Source organism: Leucopleurus acutus (genome assembly GCF_964270905.1).
Source record: "Leucopleurus acutus genome assembly, chromosome: 11".
Lineage (NCBI taxonomy): Eukaryota > Metazoa > Chordata > Mammalia > Artiodactyla > Delphinidae > Leucopleurus > Leucopleurus acutus.
Window position 1 is genome coordinate 63,517,256 of NC_139152.1, and position 24,618 is coordinate 63,541,873.

General features: G+C 36.1%; 1 protein-coding gene across 3 annotated transcripts in view; it reads left to right on the forward strand.

The window, feature by feature from the left end:
• Positions 1–24,618, forward strand: part of NAV3 (neuron navigator 3) — a gene marked incomplete at its 3' end in the record, with an annotated part of 362,964 nt that overhangs the window by 93,761 nt on the left and 244,585 nt on the right. For all 3 annotated transcript variants that reach the window (XM_082850415.1, XM_082850416.1, XM_082850417.1), the window contains exons 2-3: positions 17,689–17,806; positions 18,436–18,488. In XM_082850415.1, coding sequence (XP_082706541.1) covers positions 17,689–17,806; positions 18,436–18,488 — 171 coding nt within the window. The remainder of the gene's footprint in view (positions 1–17,688; positions 17,807–18,435; positions 18,489–24,618) is intronic.

Below are 24,618 nucleotides of genomic sequence, written 5' to 3' on the forward strand. Positions count from 1 at the left end.
GATATACCACATTCTTGGATTGGAAGAATCAACATTGTGAAAATGACTGTACTACCCAAAGCAATCTACAGATTCAATGCAATCCCTATCAAATTACAACTGGCATTTTTCACAGAACTAGAACAAAAATTTTCATAATTTGTGTGGAAACACAAAAGACCGTGAATAGCCAAAGCAGTCTTGAGAACGAAAAATGCAGCTGGAGGAATCAGGCTCCCTGACTTCAGACTATATTACAAAGCTACAGTAATCAACACAGTATGGTACTGGCACAAAAACAGAAAATATAGATCAATGGAACAGGATAGAAAACCCAGAGATAAACCCATGCACATATGGTCACCTTATGTTTGATAAAGGAGGCAGGAATGTACAATGCAGAAAGGACAGTCTCTTCAATTAATGGTGCTGGGAAAACGGAACAGGTACATGTAAAAGTATGAAATTAGAACACTCCGTAAAGCCATACACAACAATAAAGTCAAAATGGATTAAAGACCTAAAAGTAAGGCTAGACACTATTAAACTCTTAGGGGAAAACACAGGCAGAGCACTCTATGACATAAATCACAGCAAGATCCTTTTTGCCCCACCTCCTAGAGAAATGGAAATAAAAACAGAAATAAACAAATGGGACCTAGAAACTTAAAAGCTTTTGCACAGCAAAGGAAACCATAAACAAGATGAAAGGACAACCCTCAGAATGGGAGAAAATATTTGCAAATGAAGCAACTGACAAAGGATTAATCTTCAAAATTTAGAAGTAGGTCATGCAGCTCAATATCAAAAAAAGAAACAACCCAATCCAAAAATGGGCAGAAGACATAAATAGACATTTCTCCAAGAAAATATACAGATTGCCAACAAACACATGAAAGGGTGCCCTACATCATTAAAGAAATGCAAATGAAAACTACAATAAGATATCATCTCACATCGGTCAGAATGGCCATCATCAAAAATCTACGAACAATAAATGCTGGAGAGGGTGTGGAGAAAAGGGAACCCTCTTGCAATGTTGGTGGGAATGTGAATTGGTACAGCCACTATGGAGAACAGTATGGAGGTTCCTTAAGAAAGTAAAAATTGAGCTACCATACGACCCAGCAATCCCACTACTGGGCATATACCCTGAGAAAATCATAATTCCAAAAGAGTCATGTACCAAAATGTTCATTGCAGCTCTGTTTACAATAGCCAGGACATAGAAGCAACCTATGTGTCCATCGACAGATGAATGGATAAAGAAGATGTGGCACATATATACAACGGAATATTACTCAGCCATAAAAAGAAACGTAATTGAGTTATTTGTAGTGAGGTGGATGGACCTAGAGTCTGTTATACAGAGTGAAGTAAGTCAGAAACAGAAATACCGTGTGCTAACACATATATATGGAATCTAAGAAAAAAAAATAAACAAAAGTCACGAAGAACCTAGGGGCAGGAAGGGAATAAAGACGCAGACCTACTAGAGAATGGACTTGAGGATATGGGGAGGGGGAGGGGGAAGGGTAAGCTGTGATAAAGTAAGAGAGTGGCATGGACATATACACACTACCAAACGTAAAATAGATAGCTAGTGGGAAGCAGCCACATAGCACAAGGAGGTCAGCTCAGTGCTTTGTGACCACCTAGAGGGGTGGGATAAGGAGGGTGGGAGGGAGGGAGACGCAAGAGGGAAGAGATATGGGGATACATGTATAACTGATTCACTTTGTTATAAAGCAGAAACTAACACACCACTGTAAAGCAATTATACTTCAATAAAGATGTTTAAAAAAAAAATGACCAACAGAAACATAATACCAAGTATGTCTAGACTTCATTTTATGTGACATTGAGGAGTTAAATAAATTTGATGATATAAAGAAAAATAAATAAATTTAATTCTTAGTTCTCTTTTTAGTCATCATTAAGAAAAAAAATGTTATACCAAGTTCTAAGGATTCCAGTTGTGGAAATTTCACCAATGTATGCCCACATTCCCATCCCAGGGACTGTAGCAACAGGTTGAATGGATTGCTCAGGACCCAAGGTCAGAGCTTCACAAGGAAGAGAGGCATTCCTAATGATGAAGAGCCCATAATAAGGGCTCGAAAGATACACATGAAATGAATTAATGAAAAGATTATCAGGAATGAAGAGAAAGTCCTTGGTAAGGACTGTGGGTACAGGGCAATGGTCTCTGGAAGGGAAATAGGAATATTTCCTATTTTTCTCCATTGGCATCATCATCAAATTCTTGGACACGGGAGATTTGTTCTGTGAAGAGTCTTGGGCTGCAAGGAGAATGTCTCCGTAATTTAAATTAACATCCATCTGTGACAAACACCTGGATTCCAGGGGCTTAGCACAGTAGCTGTTTATTTCTCACTCCCACAGTGAAAGGTGTTTCCTGCTTGTTGGTCGTAGAATTAGGGATGCTTTGTTTTGGACAGTCACTCAGAACTTACACTAATGATAGCTCTGCCATTGTCATCATGTGGCTTCCATATTCCACCTAGATACGAACTTCCAGCTGCAACGAGGGCAAAAAGGATGGAGAATACGGTGTGGGGTATTTTTATGGGCCAGGCTGGGAAGAGATGAATATCACTTCAGTTCACATCCCATTGGTGAGAAGAAGTCTACATTTTCCTACCTAAATGCAAGAAGAGGAGAGCTGGAAATGAAGTTCCTGTGTGAGAAGCTGCTTGCTAGAGGATACTCTATGCTGTGGAAGCTGGAACACCAGTTTTGGTGAACAGTAGCTAAAATGTAATAGGTTTTCTGACAAGGGATGGGACTGGGGTCACTTATAGTCATGAAGCGGCTGGAAAGGCATTGCTAGTTAGGTCAGCTCTTCATAAAAATCATCCATTGTCATAATACATAGCTGATGTATGACCTTTCTTGGAATAGACTAGGAAATACATCAGATATGGGCAGAGAAGAAATTCGAGATAAGGGCATTTTGTGGAGATAAATTCGTTTCTGTGTCTCATTAATGCAATTAAAAAACAAAACATAATTGATCTCAGTATGCATGTGCAATAGTTCTTTGAAATGATTCTATGTTTGTTTTGGGGGAATATGTTTTTAAATGTAATTCATGGGTAACATGTTTCATGGATTATAATAATGATGCTTTATTTTGTATAATATATTTTGCTTTTGCAAATGTTTTCTATTACAGTTAATCCTCACAATAATCCTCTGAGATAGGCAGGGTAGATAAGGATATGATCCCTGCATTAAAGAGGAGGAAACTCAAGATCCAGTAGTAAGTGGTAGAACTGGGAAAGGAGCCCAGAATCTCTGACTCCAGGCTCTACTTCTGAAACCCTTCAAAAATTTAACTTTATTTTTTTTTCTCAGAGGGATTGGGAGTTAGAGAACAACATCAGCTGAGATTGGCTTACCTGCTTAGTGAGAAGTTCTACTTCCTGAGTTGTCCATGTTGGGTGAATGTTCTAGACCATATTTCACATCCTCTTGGGAAACAACTTCAATCACTGGAATAGGTTTATAAGAAAATAGATTGTAAAATTTGGTTTGGGGGCTTGAACTTGAAATATTGGCCCAATTAGAATCTTTGATTTCTATTTGCTACCTTGCATTTGTATATAAATACAGTATGAAATCATATAGTGAGCAGTCTGCCTTTTTTTTTTCATTTTTATTTTCCATTTTACTTAATGAAGTGTAATAACTTATAAGGGATTTAAATTGAATCCTTAGCAGTCTCCCTGTTGTGGTACATTTAAAATGAAAGGATTTCAGAATGAAATTTGGAGATTTTTATGGTGATTGTCAATGTGATGACTTCTAAAATCTTGGTGCTCTCGTCGGGGTCAAGAGACCACTAGTGTGGTTGTCCAGTTAGGTGAGCAGGTTTTCTCTGCAGCAGGACAGAGCTGTACAGTAGATGCACTCCAGCTGATGGTCTTGGAGTTATGTGGCTCTAGCCCCTACCTGTGGTGATTTGGAGCTACAGCATGTCACTGTAGAGAAACCACCTGCAGGAAGCCGATAAATAATTGTGTCTGATTGGAAAATAAATTGGATCCATCAGAGTGTCCTTAGCAAACAGCAAACTACATGGCACATATCACCATGTGTCGTGTATACTACAATGCATGATAGTTTCAAAAATTTCACATATTTATGAAAATAGGATATGGCCCCATGGGGATCAACAAAATCTTCCAAAATGTATTGTGTTTGCTTAGAATTCACGTAACAACGACAAAAAGAAGATGGCAAGAAAACAAATATTTTTAAAAGTCTCTCTTTGTCCCCAGAAATTTCACTCCTGCAGACTAGCAGTGGCTGGATGGATGTATCAGTGCCCCTGGGGTGATGCATTTCTATTTCCATTGCTCCTCATTGCAGCTTTTTAGCACAGCAGGAAGTGTGTTCTCTCTCAGCTTCCAAGTTTTATGTTTTTAGCCTAAGTAAATAGAAACCACCTGTTGTTCACCTCCTTGTAAGTAGATTTTTTTAACCTTGATAAAACTTTGAAATGGATACCTACCTTTATTACTAAAAATTTAAATATTTTAACATAAGAATGAATGGTTTGCAAAGAGCACTTATAGTCAGTATTTTCTGGGCTCACTGCGAGGTGTTTTTTGGTTTCCGGGGGGGGGGGGGGGGGGTGGGTGGGGGGTGGGTGGGGTGGGGGGGGTTTGGTAGCAGGAGAATTTTAGGAGGGAAAGGAAAATACTATATAAGCTGTGAGTCTTTTGTTACTTTTAATTTACATTGAAATAACATTCTCTTTACAGTGAAACACAGTTTAAAGTGCTAGAAATAAACCCATTTTTATGTGTGAACATCATTGTCTATGCCAGTGGTCCTCAAATATTAGCTAGCATACATCAAAATCACCTGGAGAATTTTTAAAACTCAGATTACTGTTCCCACCTTTAGAGTTTCTGAGTCAGTGGTTCTAGGGTGAGGGCGGATAATTTGCATTTCTAACAAGTTCCTAGATGACTCTGATGATGTTGGTCCAGGGGCCATACTTTGAAAATTGCTGGTCTATGCTTCATGTTTCTAACAGTCAATTCCTCACTGTTAATTATGGGTACGTGAGTGGAAATACCCAGGTCAGAAGCCTAGAAACTGAATTGCTAAGACTAATCGAGGTTTATTCTCTCTTACCTTTGTGTTTCATTAATATTATTTTCTTACGCATATTTTTCTGCCATATTATTTCTTCTTTGAAGGACGGTTGCTAATATTTACCTTGAACTTAACTTACATCAATTATCAGACTGAGATAAAAAGAAGGTAAAAGAATTTCATGTATCATGCTTTTTTTTTTCCCCCTAGAAAAGTATGAGAAGTAACTAAGTTCTCTTAACTGGTTTTCTAAAATACTCTTTGGTACAGTTTAATATGCAGGTTTTAACACATGTTGTCACCTGGGTTATTAGAATTTTGCAAGCAGTTAGGATGGATTCCCCATAGAGCATTCTATAAACGCAGTGGCAATGCGATTGAAGTTAAGTGAAAAAAATTTAAATTAGTACCAGAATTGTACTGTATGGTTATAATATCCAACTCCTTTTTCAGAAATTTACAAAGTGTCATTTTCTCTGTAGAAGAAAAGATCATTAAAAAGCGCTGAGAATTTAAGACAGGGTAGATGGTTCTTTATATATTTCATTTCTGGCAGAGTGTTTATCGGATTGTCCACTGATGAGGAAATTGCCCAGGATGATGGTGACACTTAAGGTTAGAGGAGAAAATATGACTCAAAAACCAAAACAGTCAGTACATTTGGAGTGGTCAGAAGGATCAGAGAGTGACATATGTGACCGCAGATAAATGCCAGGGAGTCTTCACAAGCGTGTGGGGAGTGATGATTTGGAAAAAAGATCGAGGTAGCTGGAATGTCACCAGATAGGCAAGGTGGAGAGAGACGAGGCAATCATCATTGCAAGGAACACCTGGTGGGTTCTCAAAATTGGCTAACCTGCTCCCTGCCCAGTCCTTCCTTCCCTCCTCAGGGACAAACTATGTGTCTTATCCTTTTTAATGTGGCCACAGTACCCAGCACAGCGCTGTGCAATCAGTGTTGGCTGATTTGATTTGATTATGCATGCCCCAGTTTGTATTCTGGTTTCATTATTTTCCCTACAAATAAACTGCAGGTTAAAAAAAAAAAAAATCAGGAATACTGTAGTTAGCATAGTAAACTCTATCTCTTGTTTTCCTTTTAGATTACATTTAGGTCTGTTTCTGCTCATCTAAAAATTTCTTATTCCTATATGAAAATACAGGCTTACCTCGTTTTATTGTTTCACCTTATTGCACTTCACAGGTAACTGCGTTTTTTGTTTTTTGGGGTTTTTTTAATGAATTGAAGGTTTGTGGCAACCCTGCATTGAGCTTTCCGAGCAGCATTTGCTCGCTTCGTGTCTCTGTGTCACATTTTGGTAATTCATGCAATATTTCAGCCTTTTTCATTATTATTACATTTGTTATGATGATCTGTGATCAATGATTTTTGCTGTTACTATTGCAAAAAGATTACGACTTGCTGAAGGCTCAGATGATGGTTAGAATTTTTTAGCAATGAAGTATGTTTTAATTAAGGTATGTACATTGTTTTTTTAGACATAATGCTATTGCACACTTAATAGACTACAGCATAGTTTAAACATAGCTTTTGTATGCACTGGGAAACCAACAACTTCTTATGACTTGCTTTATTGAGATACTTGTTTTATTTAGATGGTCTAGAATCGAACCCATAATATCTCCAAGGTATGCCTAAAAGGAGATGTCATTACATTCCAAGCTAATCACTTGGGCTATAAATTTAAACAGATAAATGCAGTTGTAAATGAAAATATCAATATAATTTCAGTTTCAGTAAAATCTGAAACTTGAATCAAGTGGTACATTTGACAGCTGTGTGCCAAGGAAGTGTCACTGGGATGGGTAGGGTTGCAAGCATGAAAGTTGAGAATATTGATGTTGATTATTTGTTCCATCTGGCTTACGGTCAAAATAAGTACAGTAGGCAGCCAAGGTATATTCTTTTCTCAGGTAGGAAATAACTCTCAGAGAACTTGAAAGGTTAAATGCAGTAATAATGGAAAGTGATATTTTTGCATGTATATGAATTTTAACATTTATTTAAGACTGGTGATCCCTTCACATGGAATATATTATTAGTAATATATGTGACATGGACCAGAATTTTGATATACTAATCATCATTAAGAAGTTTTCTTTTTTGTAACCAAAAATCAAATATTTTTTAAGAATTAAGAAATATTTATATTTTCTTAAAATCTAAAAATGAAAGCATCATGTATATCATGTATATATTATGTATATGGATTGTGTATAGATGGACCAAAAGGCTGTGAGCCAGGCTTTTTTGGGTGTCTATTAAGTGGTAGACACCAACAGTATAACGAAGTCTTATTCTACTCCTGCCTTTGACACTGTTTTATTCTTTTTTATCTACCCATCTGGTGTCTGTACTTTATTTTAGAGGATTTCATCAAATGTATGGTAACCTTCAACTCTGCATGTATCAAGTGTGAGACACTAAAAAGCTGTGTTCACACATCCACACATTTCTTAGTGTCCTCTGGGATTCACTCTGGGTCATCCACTGGCCAGCGGGTTGATCCACTGGGTACCTTGAATGATGATGTCTGTTGGTCTTAGGGATGGTAATTGTTGTCCGAGAAGGACTTTCCATTTCTGGCTGGAATGCGGATGGGGCAGATATAATCTTGCCTTTCTGAAGGAGAAAGAACCTAGGACAGGAAGACAGTTGCTGGAGTCTCAGTATCAGGATGCATAATTTCATTTAATCCCTCATTTTCATTCCTATACCTCCACGCTCCTGTCTGACTGATATCTCTAGTCTGGATTTTCCCTGGTCTGTAGTTCCTGCCTCTTGATGGTATGAGGGAGAGGTAAAGTAGCTCTTGTCTCTGGTTTCCCCCACCCCAACTTTCCACTTGGTCTGCTGCCCACACTTCCTGAGCTGTTCTGGGATTCTATGGGAAAATCTCTTTGCATTGCTCTGATGTCTCCCTCCGCAGGCTCCTGTGGGCTTGATGTTCCTTTACTCCTCTTTGCTAAATCATGTATCACTCTTTAAGCTGCTTTCCATATTCATATACTGTAGTCATAGGAGATTGAGTTTGAGCCTTCGGTTTTTGTTCTTGCTGTCTTAAGGGAGAATTCCTAGAAAATACAGGGTGGAAAAGTTTTCTTTTTACCATCCAGAAAGTGGGAGTCTTACATCTTAAGTCTTAGCCTCTTAAGCAGTCTCCCTTTACTGTTTTTCTCTATCCCTCATAGCTACACCAGAGCTAGAGTTTAGAAATACAGCCATATCTGTCATTTTTATGCCTCCTACATAAAAATAAGCTTTTACCTAAAATATTGATACAGCCCTCTTTACTTTACATAGGACCCCTGCCTCATTCCTGTCCTCTTCTCTCTAGCTTTTCCATGTGCCTCTTCCCCGTGCTCTGACCAAATGGAATTATTCAGACCAAATGGATTCAGAATTCAGAATATGAAATACACCTCTGCCCCTTAATAAGTTTCACTGTCCCTCTTCATATATATATATATATATATATATATATATATATATATATATATATGGAATATGCTTTTCCCTTCTCTCTGCTTGTCAAACCTCATCCTTTTGGATGGCATTCCTCAATCTTTCATCATTCTTCTAGGACCTTCATAGTTGTGGCTTTCTTTTTTCTCTTTTTTTTTTTTGGCCATTTTTCTTTAAACAAATTCACTTTTTTTTTTTCGGTACGCGGGCCTCTCACTGTTGTGGCCTCTCCCGTTGCGGAGCACAGGCTCTGGACGCACAGGCTCAGCGGCCATGACTCACGGGCCCAGCCGCTCCGCGGCATGTGGAATCGTCCCAGACCGGGGCACGAACCCGTGTCCCCTGCATCGGCAGGCGAACTCTCAACCACTGCGCCACCAGGGAAGCCCTAAACAAATTCACTTTTAAGAACTGGAGTAAATTGGCTTCATAAGGAACCTTTTATTCTGAAGTGAAGTGGGAGCTATCCTGTGATTTTTAGGTAGGAAGGTAAATTACTTTATCAGATTTGCATTTTAAAGCAGTCCCTATCTATAGTGTATAGAATAGTTTAGTTCATACCCTGCCTAATTTAGAGACAGTTTCTAGGACTTTTAAAGCAATTTGGGTGAGAGAAGATGAAAAGCTGAACCAGAATAATTACAGCAGTAATGGAGCCGAAGGGTCAAAAGATAATAAGGAGATAGAATTAACAGAACTGGGTTAGAGATTGGGTGTGAGAAATAAAGAAAAAAAGCAAAAGGAAATTATTAGAGTTTATTTTATGTTTACTTTAGAATTTACCTGCTTTCATAGACCTTCTGATTTTCTGGGGTTGCTGACTCATCAATATTCACTTTTAATCAACCTTCAAACTTGAAATTTTTTTAAAAATTTCGTTAACGGTATTTTCCTTGATGTAAAAACTGAGAAGTAAACTAGCTGAGTTGAACCATTTACTTGGTGAATCTATTACATATACTGTGATGATGTTTATATTATCAAAAGCTTTTAATGGGTTCATTTTATACTAGTCCCTCATAGCCCTCAGTATGGAGATTTCTAGAAGGTCTACAACAGTCATGACATTGAACTCCATGGATCTTTTGGTCATATCAGTTCTGTGATAGCAACTGAAGATCCAGTCTGTGATCAAATTTCAAACTGAGTAAAAATAGCATGTTTCAGGTCTTAATTCCATACTGTAATTTTTCTAATCTCCTTCGCCCAACATTGCCTATCACTCATGGATTTTTGAATCATACACTGAGGTGTACAAAATTATAGCTTTTAAAAAGAATATATAGGGAATTCCCTGGCGGTCCAGTGGTTAGGACTCTTCTCTTGCACTGCAGGGAGCCCGGGTTTGATCCCTGGTCGGGAAACTAAGACCCCATAAGCTGCGCAGCGTGACCAAAATAATAATAATAGGCAAAGAGATAGATTCTATTTCTTTTTTTAAAGAATATATATATAAGTTCACCTCTCAAATTTCTATTTCTGTACAGCAGGAGAAAATTTATTTTTCCCAATTCAAAGTATTCAGTTACTTCTGGTTTAAAGTTCAGTCCTATCAGAAAAGACCCAGTCAACTTCAGATCCTTCTCCTTCCCTTGTACATCTTTCTCCCTGAAGTGATAGTCTGGGGAGGGGTGGTGAACAAGGGTACTTACTTCCAAGGCACCATGATGCCAATCTTATGGGCCGTTAGTGCCCATCAGTGCCACTGTCTGGTAAGTGGTGAAATTTATGATGTCTGTCAGACTGGAGTTATCATAACCTGTGCTCACATATTTCTTGCTTTTTGTCCTTCCCCATATTAGGTCTAAGCATCCTTCCTGTCCTGATTTCAAATACTCTCTGGGCTCACTTGCTTTCCCTTAGAAAATCCCATATGATTCTCAGGAATTGGAAGAAAAACATGGTTGCTCTCCCATAAGCTTTTGGTAGATGTTATGCTTTGTGAGTCCTTCTCGGGTCCAGATGCTATGAAACTCCACCCAGAGAGGTGGCCTGTTAGGTCGAATCTTAGCGCCTTCCCTTCCTTCCAATTCTCTTCCCAGGACTAATTCTTCTCTTTGTGGGAAAAAACACTTTCGTCACTGGTCACTCTTCCCTACTCTACCATTTATGGCTTATCTTTTATGTGCTTTGCTGGTTTATGTAATGTGAAAACCCAATTATTACTGTTGAAATTGTTGGTTTTCAAAACAGTTTCTTTCTGCTATGGATTAGAAGAGCCTATTTGACTTCTCAAAACCTATAATTTGAATAAACCAGAGAGCAGTGCTTACGGGAATATATCACTACTCCTTGAATGTTGGGGAGAAACTAATGTGTATAAATAAATGCAGGGTTGAAACCAGCTCGAGTGATATTTAAAATCATCTGACTTCATTTATAATATTTTCTAAGTAGGTTATAGGTTAGTGTCTTTCTGTTAAAATAGGCTCTTGACTGAAGAGTCTGTCTCTCCCCACCTACTTCTCTACATTTCTTTGATCATTTAGCACTCATTAAAAATAAATTTGTATCTCATTGAAACATTTGTATACCTCAGTGTGTAGTGTATGCAGTAACAAAAACAGTCATAATAATTTTTATATAACTGTCAGGTTACTTATAATACACGCATCAAATACTGAATTATGGTTAAAAAATTCAGGAGCAGTTTGCTGTGATACACAAAGGCAGTGCATTATACTGTCAGTAGTGAAAAAAAAAATTCATCATAAACAAAAGTTTAAGACTCCATGGAGAACCAAAGTAGATCTTCTGATGTTGTTTTACTGTAACAGGATAAAAGCAATATGATGTCTATATTTTGTCTTCTATTTTTGTTTGTTTGTTTTACAGCATATTTATTATTTATTCATTTGCCGTTTTATTGAGAAATAATTGATATACATCACTGTATACGTTTAACGCATACAGCCTGATGGTTTGGTTTACATATACTGTGAAATTATTACCACAGTACGTTCAGTTAACATCCAACTTGTCATATAGATAGATACAGTAAAAAGAAAAAAATGGGAGGGGGAGTCTTCTTGTGATGAGAATTCACAGGATTAACTCTCTTAACAAATTTCCTTTGTATCATATAGCAGTATTAACTGTAGTCATCATGCCACGCATTACATCCTTAGTGCTTATTTATCTTGTAACTGGAAGTTTGTACCTTTTGCCACCTTTCTCCAATTCCCCCTCGCCCTCCACCCTCCGCCTCTGGTAACCCCAAGTCTGATCTTTTTTCAATGAGGTTTTTTCATTTGTTTTTAGATTCCACATGTAAGTGAGATGATACAATATTTGTATTTCTCTGTATGACTTATTCCACTTAGCACAATGCCTTCAAGTTTCATTCATATTGTGGCAAATAGTAGAATTTCCTCATTTTCTATGAGTGAATAACATTCCATCGTGTGTGTGTGTATAAATTTATATATCTATATTTTATATATCTATATATGTACCACAACTTATTTTTCCATTCATCCATCGATGGACACTTAGGTTTTTTTCTGTGTCTTAGCTATTGTAAATAATGCTCCTGTGAACACGGGGTTGCAGATATCTTTTTGAGTTAGTGTTTCTATTTCCTTTGCATATATTTCCAGAAGTAGAAATGCTAGATCATATGGTAGTTCTATTTTTAACTACTTGAGGATCCTCCATACTAATTTCCCTAGTGGCTATACCAATTTAAAATTCCACCAGTAGTACACAGGGGTTCCCTTTTCTCCATATCCATGTCGGCATTTGTTATCTCTTGTCTTTTTGATAACAGCCATTCTAACAGGCGTGAGGTGCTATCACATTGTGGTTTTAATTTGCATTTCCCTAATGACTAGTGATATTGAACATCTTTTCTTATACCTGTTGGAATTTTGTGTATTTTCTTTGGACAAATGTCTATTCAGATCCTTTGCCTATTTTTAATTGGGTTATTTGTATTTTTGGTATTGAATTGTACAATTTCTTTATATATTTTAGGTATTAATTCCTTTATCAGATTATACTGTTTGCAAATATTTTTTTCCCATTCCATGGGTTGTCTTTTCACTTTGTTGATTCCTTTTGCTGTGCAGAAGCTTTTTAGTTTGGTGTAGTCCCACTTGTTTTTTGTTCTGTTTTGTTTCTTGTGCTTTAGATGTCATATCCAAAACTTCATTCCCAAGACCCATGTCAGGGAATTTATTCCTGTGTTTGTTTCTAGGGGTTTCATGTTTTCAGGTCTTAATCCATTTTGAGTTAATTTTTTTTAAGTGGCATAAGATATGGGTCCAGTTTCATTCTTTCACATGTGACTATCTTAATTATCTCAGCAGCATTTATCGAAGTGACTGTCTTTTCTCCATTGAGTGCTCTTAGCTCTTTTGTCAAATATTAGTTGATTATATATGCATGGTTTTATTTCTAGGCTCTCAATTCTGTTCCATTGGTCTATTTATCTGTTGTTATGCTAGTACCATACTGTTTTGATGACCATAGCTTTATAGTATAGCTTGAAATCAGGAATATTGCCTTCTATTTGACCCTATTATTTTATAATTTACAAATTAGCACTGTAAAAGAAATATTATAGGATCAAATAATTAAGAGATCATTACAATTTGCAGCAGTTTTCCTTAATTAGTTAGGTCAACTACCTTTGGGTGGACAGCTAAGATTTAAGGATTTGACAAAGATACTGTTTTATAATGCTAATAAACCAATTATGATTAATGTAAAGATGAAAATGTGAACTAATAATACTATTTGACATTTAACAAATATTTAGTAAGTGAAAAGGCCATGTTCCAAAAGCATAAATTTATTAACTCCTCACAATAATCCCATTAACAAGTAATACTATTATTGCCATTTTACAGATGAGAAAAATCTTACACTGAGAGGAAATAAATGTTCAGTCGGTATCCACATGGATATTGAGTGGCAGAGCAGAAATTCCAACCGTATAGACTGTTCCTTAAAGAATACCTGCTGTTGCATAATAGGCCCTAAAACCCATGCTGATAAATATGAAATATAAAGTATGCCATGGTGCTTTAAATTTCTATTATTTTAAATTACTGTAAATGCATTATTAAACATACAACTGTGCTAGAGTTTCTAAGTAGCACTTTGGTAAATGTAATCTCATTAATTCTTCTGAATTAACTGAAATATAATTATTACATGAGATGACATTTATATTCATAATATTGCAGTTTAAACATCTGAAGCCAGCTTTCCTCAGATGTTTTAAGGTAAATGATATTTAAAGCTTTGGTCACAACCTTGATGACTTAAACACTCAATGGCCCTGTAGAAAATACCAAATATTGATTTACAATTGATATGATATTATTTTCAATTATATCTGTTTCTTCACTAAAAAAAACAGCAACTATAATTCATACCATAATCCTACAAAATAAGTACCACACATTTCACTCATTCAACTGAGGCTAAGAGGTTAAATGCTGTGATTATTTTTATGGGAATGAATCAAGGGCAACTTTGGAGCTCAGATCCAAAATCCGGACATGATTTCACCATTCTGTTGTGTTTATTTGAACAACAGATTCTGATGATTGACAAGGTTGTTTGTATCTTCTCTCATCAGGTTATTACAGAAAGTTTATTGATGAGTTTTAAATATATATATTTATATACCATGTGTCCTTTGCTTGAAAACTGTCTCCTTAAAGACACAGTTCATATGTCCACTTCTTTAAATTTAATTTTTAATTTTTTAAAAGACAGGAAAATATAAGTTTATATATACTTAATTTTAAATATATGTATAAGTTGCTTTGTAATTGTTTTATATTTCCTAATCTAGATTATAATCCTTTGAAAATCACTGATTTAACTTGAATCAGATATCTTCTACACATGTCTGTTAGAAAGAGTAAGTAAATAAAGTGCATGGGACTTAGTTTTTAAATTCATTTATTTAGTCTGAATAGATTTTTCTGATTGCAGCTAAGTCAGAGCTACTATCTGAGCAAAGTTTCCTGTGTTAGAGATGCTGGACGAGTCAAAGCGCTCAGGCTTGGGATTCCTCTAGAAGGAATCCTGGTTCAAGTGAAAACGTGTTTCATGAGCTCAGCCAGAGGCTATCCCAACAAGGTCTTGAAGCCAACCAGCTGGTTTCCCATCTGTTTTCCCACCTGAGTCCCAGGAGGGATTTGGATAGAGACTAAGGCACTGTTGACATGCATTTGGAAAATAAAAGTATTATTGTTTTTATTTTTAATACATTCCATTCTGTGTATATTTAAATAAGTTAAATGAATATATTTTCCATAATTTAATGCCTTCATCAAAAAAGAGGAATCCATGCAACGTGGAGTTTGTTGGAGGTTGTGTCATGATGGAGGCATTGCAGGCCTGGATGAGAACATCACAGCCTTAAAATTGGATGCATTCCTCTGAGTTTGGATGGCAGACAGATCTGTGGCCCCAGTGAATTAGATAGCAGGAGTCAGAGATGTGAGTAGTGTAAGAAAGCAACGAGTACAGTTTCTCCAGTCTTCAACTGCCAATACTTTCAAATTTTTTAACCTTTGCAAAATGATAACATCAACACATATTTGTTGGAAAGCCATCATAGCAAATAACACTTAGATGCCATAAAATGATAATAACAGCAGACCTTTTTTCAGGGCTAACTCTGTGACAGGCACTTTACAAGTGCTATTTTATTTATTCCTGACACAACTTTATAATGTAAGTATTATTATTACCCTTATTTTTCAGATGAGGAATCAGGTTTAGAAAGGATAAGCAACTTGTTCAGTGTCCCAGGGGTGGCAGGCAGTCTGCTGGGCCTCAAAGCCAGGTCTGCTTGACTACAGAACTCATGTTCTTCATCTTTGTGGATCCTTTAAAGTCAATTAACTGGTGCTTATAACTCGCTGCCTAGGGGACAGGCACTAATCAAGCCTGGCTTGCCCTGAAATTTCTACTAGAAACCAAACAATTAATGCTATCATTTGATTGATGTGTAGATGAAGGGAAAGTGCTCAATTTTTTATATTCTAAACAGTATAAATCCTTATAAAATTAAAATTTTACAATAACACAAGCAGACTAAAATCTTGAGGAAAATGATCACCAAATAAAAGTGTCTATCTAGAAATCATGTGTTTGTTTTCTAATTCAGGAGACAGTTGTGCAAGTGATTTTTCTCACACTTTAATATCTTCAGTATAAAGAAGATCATGAACATGGAGAAAGATGTAGTGTTGCTGTCATATATGTTTTTCTTATGCAACAGGATGCTTCAAATTATTTATGTCTTTCAGGACACTTAATACCACTACATATGCATTAAGATGCCACTTTGTATTTTCTAAAATAAAGAAACACCCTCTTTTTCTTCTATGTTGTATTTTGGAGTGTTTGTACCTAGGATACATTAAAAAAACTTAGTGGCCCCACTTCTAGGTTTTGGTCCTGTAAAAAATACTAGTATATGAATGTGCCAAGATACATATATAAGATGTATCTTACAAATTTAGATGCAGTGGAAACATTTTTTAAAAAATTAAATATCCTTCAACAGGGGATTGATATTATGTATAATATTACATCAAAAATAATGAGAAAATATATGCAAAATGGTTTTAGAAGTGTTATTAAAATACTGTTACATAAAAAACTGAAAAATGCAGTGATAAGTAAAATTGAGCTAGATTTGGTTACGCATTCTATCATGAGTATGTGTATGTGTGTGTAATATTGTGTCATGTGGTGAAGTGTGTAGGCGTAGAAAAAATTCTAGAACTATTTATACCAAGTTATTCAAAAGTGGGTGGGGTTGCAAGTTGTGGGGAAACCTCCATTTCTCAGTTTCTACACTTCTATTTTATTTTATTTTTACAAAAACATGTATTAGTTTTGTTAGAAATAAAAAAAGCATTTTTTTACATTTTGCTTGGCACTCAGTGCTCATGACTACAAGGCTCAATTTACCTTTCCAATCTAATTTGTCACAATTTCAGGCATCCTGCCTTAATTATATAATTTACAACTGTGCCCTTGATTCCTTTTTTCCTCTGCCTTTCTGTATCTTGTCCCCTCTGTGGGGAAAGCCTTTTCCTTCACTTCCTATCTTTAGGTTCTATTATGTTTACAGTTCTAATTCCAGTGCTTCTATAACACATTTTTATGTGTATGTTTCTCAGTTAATTGTCCTCCTCTATTCTCATTTCAAATTTTGCATTCTTCTATCATATCACATATTATAGTCTGCCTTGTAATAAATGTATTAATATGTCCATATGAGCCATTCATGAAATTAAAGTCTTAACTTATTTATTTCCTTACATTTAGATTACATTACATCAGTAAGTGCCTATAACATTTGAAAAATTAGTAACATTTTATTTTTGTGAAGTTTTTGAACAGTTTCATTTTTTGTTCTATGATAATCTGTTTTTGGAGAGACACCTCTACTCTATGTAGATTGCCAACCTTATGGCTCATAATCTGCTCCTCGATTCTGTATTATAATTTCTATGTAATAACTGCATTTGCTTCCTCTATTCTCTTATATAAATGCATTTCAAGAGGCTGAAATGGGATATGACAGTTCAAATAAAATAGCTTAGGCATTTGCAATTATTTCATAAAATGATGCCAAAATATTGTCACATACAGTATCTCACATGACGAATTTAATAAAGTCTTCTCAGAGAAACACACATTTTTATAGTAAGATTCTGCTATAAATCAATCCAGGTGGCTTCCTTTTACAAGGACAGGCAGATTATTTTCAATATGATAGAACCAGGGGCAAAAGAGTAAAAACTCAAACTGATTTGCAAACAGGAGCTTCCTCAGTAGTCATCCAGGAAGGGAGTTTTGCTGTGTCACAAGTGACTAGTCCCGGGTTTTGAAAAAAGAGTGAGTCATCCCCCTTTGAAACAAGAGATAAGTGGGGGAAAGAGCTGTTTAAAAATTATTTTACAACTATTTCCTTTGGAGCTATGACTCCTTAAGCTGGAATGTGATCCAGAATAACTTCCCTTTGAATCCAACATTTGTCTTAAGCATTTTTATTGCCTCTCTTTTCCCTCGTCCCATCTCACTTCTTCCCTCCCTCTGTTCAACAGATTTACACGGACTGGGCCAACCACTACCTGGCAAAATCGGGCCACAAGCGGCTGATCAAGGATTTGCAGCAAGACATTGCAGATGGAGTGCTGCTAGCAGAAATCATCCAGATCATTGGTAAGATCTGCCCTCTGAGAAAAGCCATGAAAGTTCCTGCGCCCACGCACTTTGGTAAAATACAATTTAATTTGGATGCTTAGGAACTTGGTCCATGTGTCTCTGAGATTAATGCAGCCCTCCCCGTGATTTAATTAAAATGTTTATGTGAGAATGTTTGAAAAAGGCAGTTTGGCCATACTTTTAAATGGCTAGAACTGTATCTTTACATACACTGAATTGTCAGAAATGAACGCTTCATTAAACCATATGTCTCCCATGTGTGCATTTCGTTAGCTGGAGCAACTCATACACTCTGAGATTCCTTGAAACTATATCCTGATCCAGCAGGGACAATTGTGAAAGGTTTCATGCCAGCAGTCATTTGGCACAGGCTAAGGAATTAGCAGCAACTTCCTTCTCACTCACTTTTTTTTTTATTTGCCTGATTTGTGCATATGGACCTGGCGGCTGCTAACAAGAGTGTCTTCTTGTACACGGCTTAGGAGGCAGAGTGAATGTAGCACCAGCATTTTGCTTGGTGTTTTTTTTTTTTTCTTTTTTTCTTAGTCTCCTTTTTTTGTGTTTCACTTCATGGCTTAAGCATGTCGTTCTTTTTTTCTCTCTTTTATTTTATTTCTTGGCTTTAGCAAATGAAAAAGTTGAAGATATCAATGGATGTCCTAGGAGTCAATCTCAGATGGTAAGAATCATGTTTATTCTGAATATATTGCTTGTCTTCACTTCCAGAGTTAACTGCATTTATAAATGGACTAGAAGTTTCTTTTGCATGTCTCTCTCCTTGTTTAAGAAACCATTTGATCATATTCTATCATATATATTTCTTTGGGTGCAATTTAGGAAGAAGTGATAACAACAATACAGTTGAATATGTATGACTCCTGAAGAACCAATCTCCAGGTGTTTTATCAGATTCTTGACCTTTTTTTTTGTTCTGATGTCTGAATAATTTAACACTGGTCTTGGTGGCAATAAATCCCATTTCCAGTTTTAAGTGGAGCCTTTTTGTCTGAACAACTGGTTTGAAGAAAACCAAACCAAAAGAAAACCAAAGTTGCCATGTGCATTTTAAAAATATATGAATAGTATTTTCTTCGCTCATAACAAAGTCCAATGTAAACACATGGACTCTTCAACACTTTTGGAAATAACTCTAAGGGCAGGCTGCTGGAATTTTGCTGAGCAGGGACTGACTAGGAGATATGATTCATAGCCCTTTCCAGAAAGTTGTCGATCTAGAGGTCTGTCTGTCCCCCAGCCCTCTCTTATTTTTACCACTTGGTAAAGCCTAGAGTTTTATAATAAAATAATAGATTAATAAACTGCTGAGATAAAAACCCACCCCTTTCTTAATTAAATAGCCACAACTTTATTTTATAGGACAATATGAAACCAAAATGCCTTAACTGAAGTTATGTCAGCAGATATAATCAGGAATGACAGCCAAAATCCACAAGATGAGGTTTCCTCCAAAACTCTTTTTAGCATAGAATAGGCATTTAAAATAAAAATAATGAGTACTTAATTGACAGAAACTGGAAGAATGAAAAAAATGATGAACTGTTTTGACATGCTGACCTACTTTATTTAATATCAGAAAACTGAAATCCAAAATAATAAAAAGAATTTATTTTTAAAGAGTGATTAACTAGCATGTCTGGGTGTGTGTGTGTGTGTGTGTTTAAGCACTCCTCTAAGGACCTACTACAGTGTCATGAACTCTGTGTCGCTCTTGTGAAAAAAATCACTATAAAGATTCTCTGTAAAACATTTCAGTTTTAAGGAAACTTCCTGATCTAATTACTCTGGGCACAAAGACGACTCTATTAAAATTAATTATAGTTATTTCCTGAAGTTTTACTGGAAGTAGTTATAATACCTTTAGGCCCTGCTATAATAAAAGCTGCACGATGATGGGAAAGACATGTAACTTCTCTGAGCCTCAGCTTTCTCATCTGTAAAATGAATCTGTAAAATGAACCCTAATTATGATATGATAATAACATATAATTATGGACATTCTTTACTACCTAAACTGATATGGAAATGCAGAATAGTATTGCTACAAACTTTATAAAGAGCACATTCATGAATTAATACCTGTTAAAAGATTTTTAAGGCTTTATATTAAAAAGCTCTATAGTCCCTGAATATCATATGTTATTTCTCAAACCCAACACTGTTGGTTTTACTTTCATTATTTCAACCATAAAGAGATGTTGGATACTAAAACTCTTATGTTCTCTGCTGGCATTCCAGTTTGATTCTGATTACAGTTCAATAAATAGCCAAGCTATTACTTCATGACAGATAATAAACAAATAAACCTTCAAAACTCATAACTATAGATAGAGATGCGGTCCTTAGATATTTATCTGAAACATCTGTGCCTAAAATTCTACAAATCTGAAAATATTCTCATGGGTATAAGACTCTCTTAATTTTATTACTTCCTGTTCCTTATTAGCCCCCAAATGTCATGCAACATCTAGTATACATGTTATGTTGATATTTCTGCTTCTGATTTAAAATAAACAAGCAAACAAACAGAAAAACCAAAACCTGAGAAATGCAAATGTTATAAAATAGGTGATTATTTTTTTCCAGCCAAAAAGTTTTAGTCAGAATTACACTGAATTTTGAGTCACAATGTGTTGTAACCTCATTTTTTTTGATGTGGTTGAATTTCTAACCTGAAATTGGCATGCCTTCAATAAGGTGATTCAGAAGAATACATATGACACAAATGTAACTTTTTTGGCTGAATTATTTTTGCCTCTGTTCTTAAGAATTGGCATCGGTACTATGTTATTAATGAATAAAAATTCCAGATTTTAACTGAGACAAGAAAGTAGAAGAAAGAGAATTATGATAGCATGACTAGGCTTATAAATTTCATACATCTTTTCCAAACAGGATGTTGCCTGTTTCTTTATTGTGTAACAACCGAGCAGTGCTGTGTTAGTAACAGTGAGCACTGTCCTTACTTATAGAACTACTTGTCCAATGCTTTTTATATATCTGATTTTTCATGGCCTTTGGTTGGCGTTCATGTTTAATAACAAAAGGTAAGGTAAAACTAGGTCTGCTACTGTTTCTAGTTACAAATTGTCTTTTTTTCTTTTTTAAATTTCAAACTTGGTAACCTTTATTGGATTATTTTCAGCCTTGAGTAATAGAAGTTCTCTCATGGTACGAATGTATGGTATATTGATGAATAACAGCCAGCTATTCATATTTAGACAATATTAACTGAGCACATAAGGCACCAGGTGTAGGGACAATTGAGGATCAGGGGAGCAAATATTCAAATAAATAATAGCAACAGTGTTAATAGGGAAGAACAAAAGGAATGTGAAGGAAGTGAGCTTGGTGTGTTCCAGAAGCAGAAGGCGACTGTGGTTTGAGCACAGTGAGAGGTGATTGGAGGGGACGACAGAAGCCTGATTATGTAGGACCAAAGGAAGGAGTTTGTATGTTACTCTAAGTTGATTGAGGAGCCTTTGGAGGACTTTTAAAGCTGGGCTGTGTTGTGATTTGATGTAAATATTAAAAATGATCACCCCAGGTGCTTTCTGGGCGTTGTAGAATACTTAAGTGTTGGCCTTCAGTTGGGTATGGGAGATGAAAAATACAGGGACTATGCAGTGGTCCCCGATTTTTTGGCCTGAATGAGTAAGTAGTTACCATTAAACCAGATGATTATTATGGAGGGAGAAAACAGGCTAAAAGATGAAGAAGGGAAGAGGACAAATTCAGATTTTGACAAGTAGAATTTGATGTACCCATTGGAACGTGAAGTAGGAGGTTATTGGAGGCAATTAGGCATGTGATTCTAAAGGCCAGAAGTAAGATATTGGTTAGAATATACGTACTGCGTAGATAACGGTTAAAGCCATGGCCAAGGATGGCTGGATGGATCTCCATCCAAGGATGGAGATGGATGGCTGGATGGATCTCCAAGGAGATCTCTAGGAGGTCTGTGTAAAGTCAGAAAGGAAGAAAGCTGAGGTTCTCACACTGAGGAATACCAACATGTATGTGATAAGCAGAGGTGAAGGAGTCAGAAAAGGGTGAAAAGAATGGTGAGAAAGTGAGCCCATCACTGAGAGAGTGGATCAACAGATACGGATTGTTAATCCTTAGGGTAGCTATGGTAGCTTAAGCTGTAGTACATACTCGGACTAACCCAGTGGGACAGGGCAATGTAAGATGAGGAAAATGTGGCAGATGCTGTCAAATGCTACCTAGTCAATAGGTTGGTATACCAGAAGGCAAGAGAGTTAGTTTTGGTAATTAGGCAGGCGTTAATGACCTTCATGTAAACATCTTCTGTAGAGTGATCATGTGTTCAAGAATAGCTGAGAGGTGCAGATATCCACTGAGTCTTGAATGATCTTTCCAGGACTTTCCTGTTGAAGGATGAATAAAAAATATATAGTTTGAGAGGAAGTCAAGGTGAGGGGAGTTTTTGCAAGTGCGGAAGTAGGCAGAGAAGGAGGAAGCAATAGGGAAAGGGGAGGATCCAGGGGGATGGGGAGACAAGTGACCATGCCAGATCCTCAGGGATGTGGCAGAGGAGGAAATATGAAGTCTGTGTGGAAGATTTAATGTTGGAAAACAATGGAGATACACTTTCCTTTCATAAGGGGATATGAATGCTTGAAGAGGTGGTATTTGTTAGTGGATTACATAGAAATGGAAGGAATTCAAATAAATATGATAATGACTTCAGACTATTAGATAATATTACTGTGCTCTTTTTCATGTCATTCTCTAATGGTTACCTTATAATTTAAAGAAAAAACATTGATTATAGTATTTTATAGCAGATAAAGAAAATTCAACAAAAATTCTTTCAAATGTCATTGGCTAAAGGGCACATATTTAAGAAAAATACAAACTTGTCTTTATTAGCAGGATTATTGAGAGGTTGATTCATATTTATTCCAAGTTTCAACTGCTACCTATTGCTATCTTTCCTTAATAAGTTTGAGACCAAACTCATCCTGAAAAACACAGAACTAAGTTTGTAGGAGCTTATTCAACACTATATTTAACCTCATCCAAAGATGAAGTTAACTAATGTGGATGACACCTGTTAAGTAATTTCTAGGTGGGTGGTATCAGGATTCAAAATATATGCTGCATGCCACAACTCTGGTGAGATTACATGAGGAAATAAATTAGCCAACTATAAATACCAGGAACATCCAGAATGCCCAACAGATTAAAAATAGCAGAAAAAAAATGCCCAACATGTATTTGAAATGCAGAGGCACAAGTGCAAGGTTCTTAGACAAAAATGTAAGACACGTAGAGGAAAAGTTGTTTTGAAAACAAAATTTTCTTTATTTTAAAATAGACCATTAGAGCACTTGGCCAGTTAGCTCAGTTGGTTAGAGTGGGGTGCTAATAAACTAGGCCATGATATTTAATAATCTTCATAAATGCATGGAGGGGTTAGGAAATTTGATCATGTGAAATAGTTGCAAACCAAGAATTAGATGGTGGGGCAGAGGTGAGGGTGTGGTTCCCAGCCTGTCCTTCCTCTTCGCTGCTTCCTCCCTTCACCTCACTCTAATGGCTCGACTGGTTTTTTCAGCCACAATATTCTCCCTTCTTTTCTATCATATCATATTGTTTAAAATTTGCTGAGACGCGGATTTTTGGAAAACTTGTGCCTCTTACCCTTTTCTATTCCTAGGAGATGAAAAATTAGGTTTTAGTCTTCCCTTAATTCTCTGATTCCATGTCCCACGGGGTTATGGCTGCCACAGTAATTACCATCATGGATTTCACAGGCATCTTTATTCCATTTCTATAGTTTACAGCAATCCAGGCAGTGAAACTATTCTTGACAGAAAAAGTATCCTGTTCTTTTATCACCATGCTGTCCTTTTAAGTTTTAATTCTTTCAGCCACTGCTTGTTATTGCTGCCCTTTTAAAGGATCTATTTAGGTAAGATAAGAAGATGAGGCTCCTAACCAAATAGGGAAGAGATAAAATATTGGAATGCTCTAAAGGTTTAGTAAAATCTTATAAATGGCACGCTGCAGGATTCTAGCACTATGACTCAGAGGAGTGGAATATTGCTAAGTTAGTCCATTCACATGATCCCCTGCCATTTTGAAACTGTTCATCTTCTGGAATGTCTAGAAAAAGATAGCTTAATGAAGACAAATGCTTTCCTACAAATAGAGCTCTGATCTCTAAAGAAATACTAACTGAAAATCTCTACTTTGTAGTTTCCTTAATGATTCATTATTTTTATTTAGGCTTACACTTCAGGAGAATAAGCATAAACTACAAGTATTAGGAAATTTATATTAAATGATTAGAGTATCACCCTGATGATTTTTAAAACTGAGTTTGTCTCTAGAAGTTGCTCTGTATACTTGTAAAGTTTGAATGAAGTAATTGAAATAACATGGGGACGCTGAGAGTAAGTGTGTCATGTTGACAGGACAGTGGTCACTGGAATTCTAATTCTGATTAGATGATCCAGGAAAAAGAATTCAGTAAATGCTCAGAGTTTTCACTCATTTCTGCAATGAGGAAATTAGACTGATTAAAGTCTGTTAGAACTCCGACTTGCTAGACTGATTTAATGAAACACCAAAGACCACGGTTTCTGTTCAATATTTCATCTTATAGATATACCTGGGTTTTCAATCTTTATAGCTTTTAAAACCACATTCATAGTAAAGTAAGAAAGACATTTCTTAGAATATATTACGTCTAATTTACAACGAAAAACAATATTTTTATGAAAGTTATCTGGTCTGCCATTCAGAAATTAAATAAATGC